Source organism: Perissodus microlepis, chromosome 8, assembly GCF_051167445.1.
Source record: "Perissodus microlepis isolate ML-2025 ecotype Zambia chromosome 8, ASM5116744v1, whole genome shotgun sequence".
In the NCBI taxonomy this organism is placed as follows: domain Eukaryota; kingdom Metazoa; phylum Chordata; class Actinopteri; order Cichliformes; family Cichlidae; genus Perissodus; species Perissodus microlepis.
In genome coordinates this window covers 18,801,522-18,813,926 of record NC_140468.1, presented here as the reverse complement: position 1 = coordinate 18,813,926, position 12,405 = coordinate 18,801,522, and the positions used below count along the sequence as shown (strand labels likewise).

At 40.3% G+C, this 12,405-nt stretch overlaps 1 protein-coding gene across 2 annotated transcripts; it reads left to right on the top strand.

Moving 5' to 3' along the window:
* The first annotated feature begins 245 nt into the window (after positions 1 to 245).
* Positions 246 to 11,643, top strand: LOC146381843 (sodium-dependent neutral amino acid transporter B(0)AT2-like). 2 transcript variants are annotated; one of them, XM_084937986.1, is made up of 12 exons: positions 246 to 332; positions 2,384 to 2,597; positions 2,900 to 3,057; positions 3,401 to 3,521; positions 3,625 to 3,800; positions 5,217 to 5,327; positions 5,417 to 5,658; positions 5,800 to 5,983; positions 6,083 to 6,284; positions 6,713 to 6,872; positions 6,963 to 7,125; positions 9,482 to 11,643. In XM_084937986.1, exons 2-12 carry the CDS (start codon positions 2,384 to 2,386, stop codon positions 9,716 to 9,718), a joined length of 1,968 nt encoding a protein of 655 aa, XP_084794112.1. In that variant the 5' UTR covers positions 246 to 332; the 3' UTR covers positions 9,719 to 11,643. The 2 variants fall into 2 exon arrangements, with proteins under 2 accessions (XP_084794112.1, XP_084794111.1); XM_084937985.1 differs by lacking the exon at positions 246 to 332 and adding an exon at positions 1,226 to 1,557.
* Positions 11,644 to 12,405: the final 762 nt, after the last annotated feature.

Below are 12,405 nucleotides of genomic sequence, written 5' to 3'. Positions count from 1 at the left end.
TTTTGGAATTTAATTAGAACATAAAGATTATTATTTCACACAATCGAAAGAAGTGCATGTGTGTGTGTGTGGTGGTGGTTGGGCGATGCATGATTGCACAGTGTACATGTTTGATTTAAAGGGATGAGGTGGGTTTCTCAGAGAAACTCACAAGTGGGGTGTCATAATTCATAACAGTAATTGACAAGACAAGTCCCACTTTATCCTCCAATAGAGAGGTGGGGGCGGAGACAGTGAAGTTGGTGAGGTTGAAGCTCGACTTTGGTTTAAGGACAATTGAAAAACTATTTCAAGAACCTCTTCCATTACACGGACTTTGTTTGTATCACAAGGTATTTATCATTTATTAATTAATACGCCTAACTATTTCTAAACGCGTAGATTTGTAGTTTATGAGTTCATGAGTGATACTAGACAGCTCTGTTTAAAACTTCCAAGCCGGCATACGTGGCATTGTGTGCGTCTGTGCGCGTGAGAAAAATGTCGCTCCTCGCTCGGAGTAGAATTTAAATCTATTAACTATATAATCTGAACAATAACAATGCTGCTACAACCACTCACGGGCACGAAGTTCTAATCCCAGTAGGCTGTAAAAGCCATGTTGAGACTATTGCATCGGCCTCCGCCTCCTTTGTTTTCTTTTATTTTCTTATTTTGATAAACGTGCGAAAACTGAGCAGAGACAAAAGATTTAGTGGTGGCAAACATAAAGGTAACAACTTAACCTGGATAAAGTGGTATTTCCCCACGTGTTCGGTTTTAACCATCTACCTGGCATCGTCCATGAACACGTGTCAGTGGTGAGTTAAGGCTCTGCCTGTTATGTGCGCAATCGAGGCTCAAATCGCTAAAATCTAGGTGAAAGCTTTACCCACTGTGGGTGAAGTGGGTAAACAGTGGTGCATTATAGTTAATTGAAGTTAGACTAAATTAAAAGCCCAGTTTTAACTTTTTAACACTCCAAAGACCGCGTGTACCATAATAATAATAATAAAAACATCATCAAATGTATTTGTAATTTCTACAGGTCTTTAAAAAACTTTAATTATAAAATTCTTATTAAGTTTGTCATAGTTTAATATTTCTGATTTATTCGTTTATTTATTCATATTAACTTCCGTACTGTTGTGTATTTCATGATTTATTGCATTACAAGCGATGATTTTGTCTCACTTTTACTTTGAAATATACACAAACACACAAATGGGGAGTGGCTTCACGGCGTCGTGGCGCGAGACAGCGGAAGAAGGCTGCTACGTCGTAGTAAACGGCTTAACAACGAAAATGCCGCATTTATAACATAGTCAGCGGTTATAGGTCTTACTTTAGTATTTAAGAATTTAATAATAGTGGTTTGAGAAATTTCTAGCATGTTACATTAAAGAAGAAATATAGAAACAGAACAATAACTGAGCTCGATGTTGTTTTAGTAATAGTTCAGCAGCGACACGTGGCCGTTTCCTCTAACCAAAAGGAGGGATAAAGGATTATTGTCGTTGCTCTCCGTTACTTGTCGCTTTTTCTACCTCTTCGTTGACTACACCCGCTGCTTGCCAGGTGAGTTTGGCTTCATGTTAATTGTCCGCTTTCTGTAAGCTCTCCAACAGCTGAGTCCAGTCAAATGGTCGAGGATGCTCTTAGCCATAATGCCATTGCATCAGCCCATTTACCGCGCAAAGTCACTAGAAGGGACTATTTTTGGGGTGCTTTAAGTGTTATTGAGAGTAACTGTAAGTGATATGGAGTATATAATTGGGGCTTGTGTCAAGAATGATTTTATACTTGGGTTACCAGGAAAATTCATTCATCGTCTGGCGGCATAGCGGGTAACAGACAGTACAGTACCCCATGCAACTAAGCCTAGTCCTGCCATCGATGTGGCCTAAATATTAGTAACACCTCAAGTTGTAGCATGTTTCAGTCCAGTGTTCTTTGTGTACAGATCCCAAAATTATATTGAACAACTGCGTAAAAAATGTAAAATAAACCTGGAAATGGTAAAATTAAGGAAGTTGGGGCTTTTGAAAGGTTTTTACTGATGTGGAAACTGAGAATCCACACAGACACTACCACACAGGCTAGATTCCTTTTTAGGCTTAAACGCCAAGGTGACAATCAAACGCTACCTAGGACTTTCCATTAGTTTGTAGAACTGAGGAAGCACCTTGGGTGAGGTGATGGTGATGAAACATCTTTATGAATCTACAAAGATATCTAGTCGCCTTCAACTTGAGCTACTGTGACCTGGATGTCCAAGCACCTGTACAGACAGACTTCTTTGTGGTGTCTGTATGTGAGCAGAACCTTGGAAAAAAGTGTTGATTTGCATTATTAATCTGTTTGAAAAGTTAAAAATCTTTCATTTTGCTCCCTTCAATTTCAGATGGAGAAGCAGCCCTTGCCAGCTGATGATGACAGGACAGAAGCCACAGAAGTTGATGGGCTCACTGGAGAGAGCAGCCCGCAGGAGACGTCTGAGCCAGACGCCCGAGCCGGATGGAACAGTAAAATAGAGTACTTTTTGGCTCAAGTGGGATTCAGCGTTGGACTCGGCAATGTCTGGAGGTTTCCGTATTTGTGTCACCAGAACGGAGGAGGTAATCGTCTGCGACTCTTAACCACAGTAGATCGCTGCCACGCACTGACTTCCTTGAAGGTTCAAGAGATCAAACGTAGTCATTATAGGGAGAGGATGTGCAGCTTCTACTCTGCTCAGTGAAGCAGGCAAACACATGTGAAGAACGTTCACTGTTAAATGCACTCTTTTTGTTCTTCACTGTCTTTATTAGATTGTGTTTCCGTGTCTTAAATGAACACAAAACACGTTAAAATCACACCACACTACTAAAGTACAGGTCATTGTTGCTCTTTTGCTAACTGAGAGTCATTCTCTTCCCAGGAGCCTTTCTCCTGCTGTACATCCTGCTGATGCTGATTGTGGGCATCCCCTTGTTCTTCCTGGAGTTGGCAGCCGGTCAAGCCATCCGACAGGGCAGCATCGGAGTATGGACATATATCTCACCCAGGCTCTCTGGCATTGGTTACTCCAGCTGTGTGGTAAGATAACAACTGTTGAATAATTAACCCTCCTCGCTTCCTCTTCCTAACACTATCAGTTTGGGGCTGCGCGATATACAGATGTCTTTTTGTGCAGGAAGGTTTTATGAAGGAAAAAGTACTGTTTATGTATTAAAAGTTTGTGGTATACCAAATTTGTTATTTGTTATCAAATAATTGTGTTAGTCTGTCAGGGCCACATTCTCTTCTCCATCTTGAATGTCAGGACAGTTGTAGTTTATGAGAACAGGACTTTCTCTTTCATTCTGTACGGCCTACAGCAATGCGCATACTTTCTTCTTCTCTGGTTTTAACGTATTATCTTGTTTTCAACTGTTCTCAGGTTTGTTTCTTTGTGGCTCTCTACTACAATGTGATCCTTGCATGGAGTCTTTTCTATCTCGGGAACTCATTCCAGCACCCATTACCTTGGGAGAAGTGCCCAGAACAGGGGAATGTAACAGGTAAACGCGGCGCATTAAGGTTCAAAACTCACAAAGTTGTGAGCATGAGTGGTGTCTAATGTAAGCGTTGTAATTTGATGTGTATTTTTCCTTTTCTCACCAGTAAAGGAATGTAGCAAGAGCTCTCCCACGTCGTATTTCTGGTACCGCAAAGCTCTGGATATCACAGATTCAATCGATGAGACGGGCTCTTTCAACACTTACATCGTCTGCTGTCTGCTGGCAGCCTGGACCGTCGTGTGTCTGGGGATGTTCAAGGGTATCAAGACGTCTGTAAAGGTACCTGTCCGTTCTTATTGTGTCCATTTGTTCTAGCGAAGCATCTTTGTTATATATATAAGCCTCTTCTTCAAACGTCTCAGTGTTAAATGACTGATGAGTGTGTTCATCCACAATGTAATATACACACTGGTGTTGTGTGAATCACATTTAAAGGAAAAACTGGTGACTCCATTAGAAATAATGCTGGAACAGGTTTGTTTGGTAGCTTTAAAGAAAATAACTGTTTTGGAAATTAAATATTTATTCTAGTGTTTACTCAGGAATCAGCTGATTAGAAAATAACAAATATAACAAAAATAACAAAAGACAAGTCCTTCATTTGTCTTGCTGAGTAACAGTGACATGCAGCGCTGCGTGCTGTTTACGTCTCTCAGTTGGGTTAAATCCCTGTCATGTGTTGGATTTCAGGGTTACTCTGAGTTCCTGAATCTGGAATGCGCGGCTTACAAGTCGGCTGACCTCAAATGGCAAAAACTATTTCACATATTTTAATATTTTTGTAAATTTTAATTCATGGTTCATACCGTGGTGTTTGTTTCCCCTAATGCATTAAACAGTCTTTTCTATTTGGTGCTGTACACCACAATGGGGGACAAACATTAAAAAAAAAGGATTATGTGGTTCAAGTCCAGGAATTTTGACTTGCCTACAGTAAACACATGATGGGGATGATATATTTTGCTGTATACTGTGTTTTGTGTTTTGATGCTAACGTCACTCACTCACTCACTGAGCTCATATCAGATGACTCTTGCTGTTTCTATCACATGAGCCATATGTTTTTGGTGTGATAAGCACAGACAGTCAGCGAGGGAGGCCCAGTTAAAACTTGTGGTCTTAATAGGACAGATTTGTTGGCACATTCTCACACCATTATCCTCTTTCTTTACTGCATTGGTATTTAAAATTCTGTTTTGCTTTTTTGTTCATTTTAAAATATTGTATTTATTTATTTTAATCATTCAACGGCTATAACAAAAGAAATTGCCATATTAATGGGATAAATAAAGCTCAAGCTCCACACTGCTCTAAACGCTCAGTCTCAGACAGTTTTTTTCCTTCTCCTGGCATGTATGACATCAAATAAAGCCAGCAGTTAAAACCTTCTGTTTGCCAGGGGCAGCCAATCAGGAGACAGGTCACTTAAAGGGGCAGTAGCTAAAACGGCTTGTTTCAGTCACAGGATGAACTAAGGGGCTGAGCCCCAGTGCATGATGAATAGGGGTTATTTTGAACTGTAAGCATAATAAGTCTGTTTTAATTTCATATGCAATTGTAATGATGCAGTAAACAAAGTTTACACGTCTGTAAATAGCTTTTAATATTTAAAACCATGCTGACCTCTATATTTAACATTATGTGTTTATTATGATGTGTTTTGCGCACAAGTAATCATTCTCTCTGCTTCCCTAGGTGATGTACTTCTCTTCCATCTTCCCATACGTGGTGCTGTTCTGCTTTCTCATCCGAGGGCTCCTGCTGGATGGAGCCTTTGAAGGAATCGGCTTCATGTTCTACCCCAAGGTATCGGCAGATAAAATGTCTGGTTCAGTGTAGAGAAGAGAAAGAGATATAAATAGTTCTTTGACACAGCTTTTGTTTCTGCAATGCAGTTGGAAATCTGGGCAGATGTGCAGGTGTGGCGGCAAGCAGCTACGCAGGTTTTCTTTGCGCTGGGCCTTGGCTTTGGGTCCATTATCGCCTACTCTTCCTACAACCCCAGGAACAACAACTGCCACCGTGATGCCTTCACCGTCTCCTTCATAAACTTCCTCACATCTGTGCTGGCTACTCTGGTGGTCTTTGCCGTGCTTGGTTTCCGAGCTAAAAACAAGGTCATGGAGTGTGTAGCCAGGTATGTTTAATTATAAGACTAAAATGTGTGTTTTGCATGTACAGTGTCATGAACACTGTTGATGTAGCTGAGGGAAATTGTGTTTGGATTTTCAAAATCCGAACTGTAATATTTTTCTGTATCCTGTTGTCTTTTTTATAGCAACTTGAATGACCTGTCAAAACACTTTCATGACGGTCTTGTGCCCAATAACGTGATGCCACCGTTTAACTACTCTGATCCCAAATCTGTGGCTCTGAAGGACTACAGTAACTGGTTCGAAGAGTTTAGATCTATGGTGCCTGGCAATTTAACAGACTGTGACCTGGAAAAAGAAATGCAGAAGGTAAACATTATGCTTCTTAGACTAGTTTCAGTTTGCTTACGTAGATGATGTTATAATTGGCTTGCAAATCATGATGACTAAAGCTGTGTTTATGTTCAGGGTGTGGAGGGAACAGGTCTAGCTTTCATCGCCTTCACAGAGGCCATGACCCTCCTACCTGGCAGCCCTTTCTGGTCTGCCCTCTTCTTTCTCATGCTACTCAATCTTGGACTCAGCACTATGTTTGGCACTATGGAGGGCATCCTCACCCCCCTGAGTGAACGCTTCAAATGTCTGGCGAGGAACAAAACCAAGCTTACAAGTAAGAACCAGTTTTACCTCTTCTATTGTTTCGAAATTCATGCACGACTCAAGGCAGTCGAAAAGATTGGTTGTTGACAGCTGTTAAACTGCACATCTGTCAGTACTATAAAGCTCCGTAGCCACTGTACGCAATTGAGACTGAAGAGACTATCCAATGAGAAGGAAGAACGACTGTCATATAACTTGGTATTAAATACATTAGATGGTTACCCAGGCAACCAGAGCCTGAAATGCCAGCAAGTGACCAGCCTTCACTTCAAAGTGACAAGTGAGGCGTTTCCAGTGTGTAGCTTCAGACTTTGAATCTGAAACTGATGTCCTTTAATAACATTTTGATGTCATCCACTGAGTTCTGTTATAAAGGCTCTATGCCGACATTAAAGAAGATGTTTTTTTCTTAATAACAACATGTGTGTCTTGTTGCAGTTGCCAGCTGCATCATTGGCTTCCTGCTTGGCCTGCTCTTCACTCAGCGCTGTGGGAACTACTTTATGATGATGTTCGATGATTACTCTGCGACGCTGCCACTCATCATCGTGGTGGTTTTTGAGACTTTCAGTGTGTCTTGGTTGTATGGAGCTGATAGGTGAGGTTTCTGATTATGGCTAAGTGAGGTGTGTTTTTAACCATAAATCTCACTAAAGTCTTGTGTACTTTTTTTTCCTTCTCACTAAAGATTCCTTAATGACATTGAAGGAATGCTGGGCTGGCGTCCCAGTGTTGTTTACAAATACCTGTGGAAATACATTTGCCTGCTTGCTATGCTTGGGCTGCTCGGAGCCACCACTATCCGCATGTTCCTGTCTCGCCCCACGTATATGTCATGGAACCAGGAAAAGGTATCAAGTTATTTATTAACTTTATAAAAGTCTTGAACTACACTTCATTTCCTTATGAGAAAGAAGTGCAAGAATTTATTGAAGCATCTGCAAACATACATGCAAACGCAGTATATAAGGCAAAGACAATGTTTACAATTCTAACAGGCTTGAAAGCAGATATTTAATATGTCCACATTGATTCTTCATCACAGCTAAGTTAGGAAAGCTTTTTGTGTAATGTCTTTAAGTAGTCTTCAGGAATATTTCTTCAGACTTCTTGAAAACTACTCCAAGCTCTTCTTTCGATGTTGCCTTCCTTTTGTTCTGTTCTCTGTCAAGATGATCCCACACACTGCTATAAGAATGTGGAGGTCTGTTCTTTGGGGAATCCATGACTGACAGTGTTGCACTGTGTGTTTTTGTTTGGAATCACTGTCATGCTGAAAATTTAAACCCTTCATAAGACTTGCTGAAATTGATTTTTTTTTTTAGCATTAGACAAGAACTGGACTTGGCTCAGCCTTTTCTCCCCGTTTCTCCTCCTTAAGACACATTTTCACTGAGACAATTTCTGATGAAACTTTGGAAAACACTAGATGGATTAGCTGAAAGGCCAGGCTCAGTTCCTGTATCAGATATTTCCCCCCCATTTGTTCAGGACATTACTTTCAGATATTGCTCATCTGCTGTTGATAGTTTTTTTAGGCCTGTCGTTTCTTCTTTTGTCCGCCACTTGTCCGATTTCTTCATTTTTTAAAGAGCACACCGAGCTGAGAGTTATTAGCTCTTTGGGAATCATATTGTTGTCTTTTTTAAGCCTGTCGAACTGTTATGTTTGGCATTTTTCAAAGGATTAGATAAAGAAATGCAAAAAATGGTGTGTTTGCCACTGGTTGCTAGTAGGGCTGCCACAAATGATTATTTTGATAGTCGACTAGTCACCGATTATTTTTGCGATTAGTCGACTAATCAGATCATCATCCATTGGACGTAAAACGTACAGCTTATTGCACCAGCAGCATCTGCTCTTATATAACTATCATTAGCTTACAGCTTTAAGTGTTTAAGGTATGTGCTAACTAAAAATAAAGACAAGATGATAGTTTATTAAATTTTAATGAAATCTGCAGATTGTTTCGGTGAAGTTTAATAAACTCCTTGCTATCTAAAATATAACAGGACACCGGAGTAAATTCTCGAGCATCTCACACTTCTGATAATCAGCTGTCTGCTTGACGTTTATTCAGCTGTGTAAAAACTATAATTTAATCTCAGCCAAACAGATTTACTCAGGAACAAATAAAACACTGAAAAAAGCCAAACAATAACATTTTTAAGTTATCTAAGTGACTTATGTATGTTTAACCTGAGTAGCGAAAGACGGTGGTGGGTTTGAAAACGATTTGCCGGGAGTCCGGTGTTCTCACGGCTCTAGTTAGCCTTGCCCCCGGCTAGCTATCGAGCTGGTGGGTAACAGACGTCTCCGGAAACGTCGGAGCGCTTTTAAAAATATGTGGTGTCTTGATAAACTGAGCAGATATTTGAGGTTTACACAGCTACATTCTCGCCTGAAAATATGTTAAACGTTTATTTTGTGACCCAGAAAGAATAATAAGAGTAATATTAAAACTAACTAGCTGCTGCCATTGTTGGAAACTGAGCTGGGCTGCGCTATGAATTCTGGGACAGAGCTTCTTCTTCTTCGGGGTTTAACGGCAGCTGGCATCCTTGTACATGTAGTGCTGCCATCTTCTGTTTCAGTCCGTTATTACACTCTTAAATCCTACTACTTATTCCTGCGTCTTTTGTGATCTTACAAAGCTTCAAACGACGCGTCGACTATTAAATCAGTCGTCGACGATTCTGATAGTCGACGTAATCGTGACTAGTCGACTAATCGTGGCAGCCCTAGTTGCTAGTAACAAAGTGCCTAGAATTTAAATGAGTTCTTTGCTAAATTGTCTCTTATGTGTCGACACAACACAGTGGAGTGACTTTTTTATGCTTGAACAGTTCATGGTCAGTGTTAAACGGCCAGTGTGCAAAGACAAGCTTTGAAGGACTTTTAGAAAGCCTGGAGAACTATTGCTCAAGACCACTTTAAAAAAGTATAAGAACGTCTGGCTCGTTGGAAGCAAAACATGAAGAAATGAGGGGTGGCTCCAGTCTACTGCAGAGTAGTTTAGAAAGATATGCACTTTGTGATTGCAGGAAAGAAAACAGCAGTTTGAGAAGAGATTTTTGCATTTGTGCTTTGTTTTATTTGGAGTTTATTTTTAATATCCTGAAGCTCAATTTATTACTATCTTTCACAATACACTAAAGCTCTTAACTGTTTAACTTCCTGAATGATTCATTTGATTTTATTTTTCAGGCTACTGAGGAGCATTTGGAATATCCTGACTGGGCTCTGGCTGTTTTGGCTTTATTAATAATATTTGCCACACTGCCCGTGCCAGTGGGCTTCATCCACGCGTTTCTACAGAAGAGAAACACACAAAGTAGGGATGCAGAGAATGGTCACTACAGGATGGTTAACACTGAGGAAACTGCTATGACCGACTTTTCAGCACTGGAACATAGGAATGGGGACGCTGCTCCGGTTTCCTAAACCCTCAACAAATGGGCTGTATTTAAGGAGAAGGAACTTATCAGTGATATATAAGCTGATGTATTATAAAGGGACTGTCATTTTGTTACTGAGCCTTGCAGTTACCTCACTTGTTCAAAATCAGAAACACATCTACATAATGCCAGCTGTTAAACTGCATATCCGTCATGGCCTCTGTGAAGGTGGTGAACTACATTAAAAGAGGAAGTTAAGCAAGAAAGATGAGCCACAGTGAGCTGCACAGCTTCTCTGCTGTTGCTCACAGAATGATGGAAGAAGCTTGATTGTAATCCAAGGTCTTCACTAAAAGGACATGAGTTCCCAGGAGTCTGACCTGTAGTATTAAACTACGTTTTCTGTTACTACCACTAATTACAGATGCTGCCAAATTCGTCAGAAATATTCCAAACGGCCATTTTAATATTTTCCCTTCTTTTTAAACTTTTAAAGTCAAACTAGATCTAGATGCTAAAGATGCTCCAGCAGCTTTTAAAAAGTTTGTAGTATGGAACAGATAATTTATTGATTTGTGAAAACTACTGGGTAAAATTTCCATTAAGTTATTTTTTTGCCAAAGTTAGTGTCCAAATAAGCAAAAATATGCTTTTAATATAAGCCGTAAATATTCTATGATCCCAAAGCCAGTGTTGGAAACCAGGGTTTGGACCATCAGAGCCTCTGCTCCTGACCACTGCCCAGTCCACAATGTATGGAGCTCCACAGTACCTCCTGCTGGCCCCCTCACTGAGGACAATTTTGCTGTGGGGGAACGTACGAGGGGCTATATTCCTAATGGGTGTTCAACTCTACCGTGGCTAACAAAGGGAGTGAGACAAAGGAGGCCTTGGGTCAGATCTATGAGACAGAGGAAGTGTTTGGGGAGACGGACAGAGGTCTGACTATCTCTGCTATGCAGCAGCCCCTGAAACTCAGATCCAGAAACGGCAGAGGATGATAAACATCATGTCATCATGTTACAGTTGTTTTGTTAACGTTGTTACATAGGTAACAACAGACTTGCAGCGACTGCTAAATATTTTCACTGTGTGTTTATATTTTTCCTGAGCAACTTGGATTAATACCTACAGTACAACACTGTGCAGGTTTACTATCACGTTTACTCCAGAAATGAGTCGCTTTAGCTACGTACGCTGCTGTTCAGCACAGCATGTTTACAGTCAAAAAAACAACCGAGACCAGACTCTGTGTTTGAACTTGATAAGACATTATACACTACGTAAGCAGGTGTAGCTGCTCAGGTCATAATAAACATGCAGGCTAGCATTATTTGTTCAAGGAAACAGCTGATAAATGTGTGGTGAGGTTTTTATGTCCTCTGTTTTTTAAACTCCTCGGTAACAAAGCCAGTGCAAAACAAAATCTGCACATCTGTGTATTTAGAGTACAAAGACTGACTGAAGCTGTTGTCAAGTGACATCATGCTAATGCAACAAAAAGATATTTATATGATGTGTATGTATGTAAATGGTACATGTAAAATAGTTTTTATTGCTAAACATTTGAGTAGTTTTTTGTAGTTGTAAATGGAAAATTGCCTAAAGGACCTTTTGTGTATGTTTTTTGTAAAGATTAATATATTTTTTAGACTTCATTGCTCTGTGATATCGTCTCACAGCTGCAGTGTGTTTTCTGGTGTAGTTTTTCTGTTTTAGCAGGATACAGTTGAATTAATTGACTTGATGGATCATTATGCTGTTTAATCCCGGGTGCCTTTAGCTCTAATAGGGCAGAATGAACAAACCGTTAAAAGCGTCCCAGCATTCTTGTAATTTTAAAAACATTTCTTTTGACATTGCAGTAGTGTGTAAGTAGGCCGCGAGTTTGTATAATGTTCAAAATGTATGTAAGATACTATTGTTGTATTATTTGTTGCTGTTCTTTTCTTAATAAACTTTAGCATCTCATTCGTGTTTTAAAGTTCATAAAGTTTTGATAGATAATGGAAAAAGTGTAGATTTCTGCTGTCCTGTTCTGCACTAAAACATGCTCTTTCCACTACCTGCTGGGTGTTGCTGCCCATCAGCACAATTATTTTCCTGGGAAAGTTGAAGCATATTGAGACCCGCCGAGAGGTAATTGTCTGTGCAGCTATAACAAAAATGATACAACGACAATATGAACATTTGTTTTTCTTACAGCCAGCAGAGCTTCTGACTCTTTCCAGCTGTAACAGAAAGAAAGCACATGATACTTTTCATTTTCTATAAATCCCCAGCAGCTCATTTACAAGAGTGCAGGTGAAATGAAAGATGAGGGGGTGGATCTATTGTAGCTTTTGTTTTCAAATCTGTTTTAATTGTCAGATAAAGAGAACAGTCAGTGCTTTGTTTCTCTTTCTTATCTCTCAGTCCTTGAATAGTCTGAGAGTTCTTGCAGGGCTGCAGGCACGTTAAGGTTCAAACTGCTTAGATCAGGGGTGGAGAATTCCAGGCCTCAAGGGCCGGGGTCCTGCAGGTTTTAGATCTTACCATGGGTCAACACACCGTGATTAGTTCACTACCAGGCCTCTGGAGAACTTCAAGACTTGTTGAAGAGGTAATTCAGCTGCGTTGGATCAAGGACACATCTAAAACCTGCTCGACACCGACCCATGAGGCCTGGAGTTCCCCACCCCTGGCTTTGATGATTAACTGTCAGAATATTAAGCTGAAAGGGCTGTACGTCTC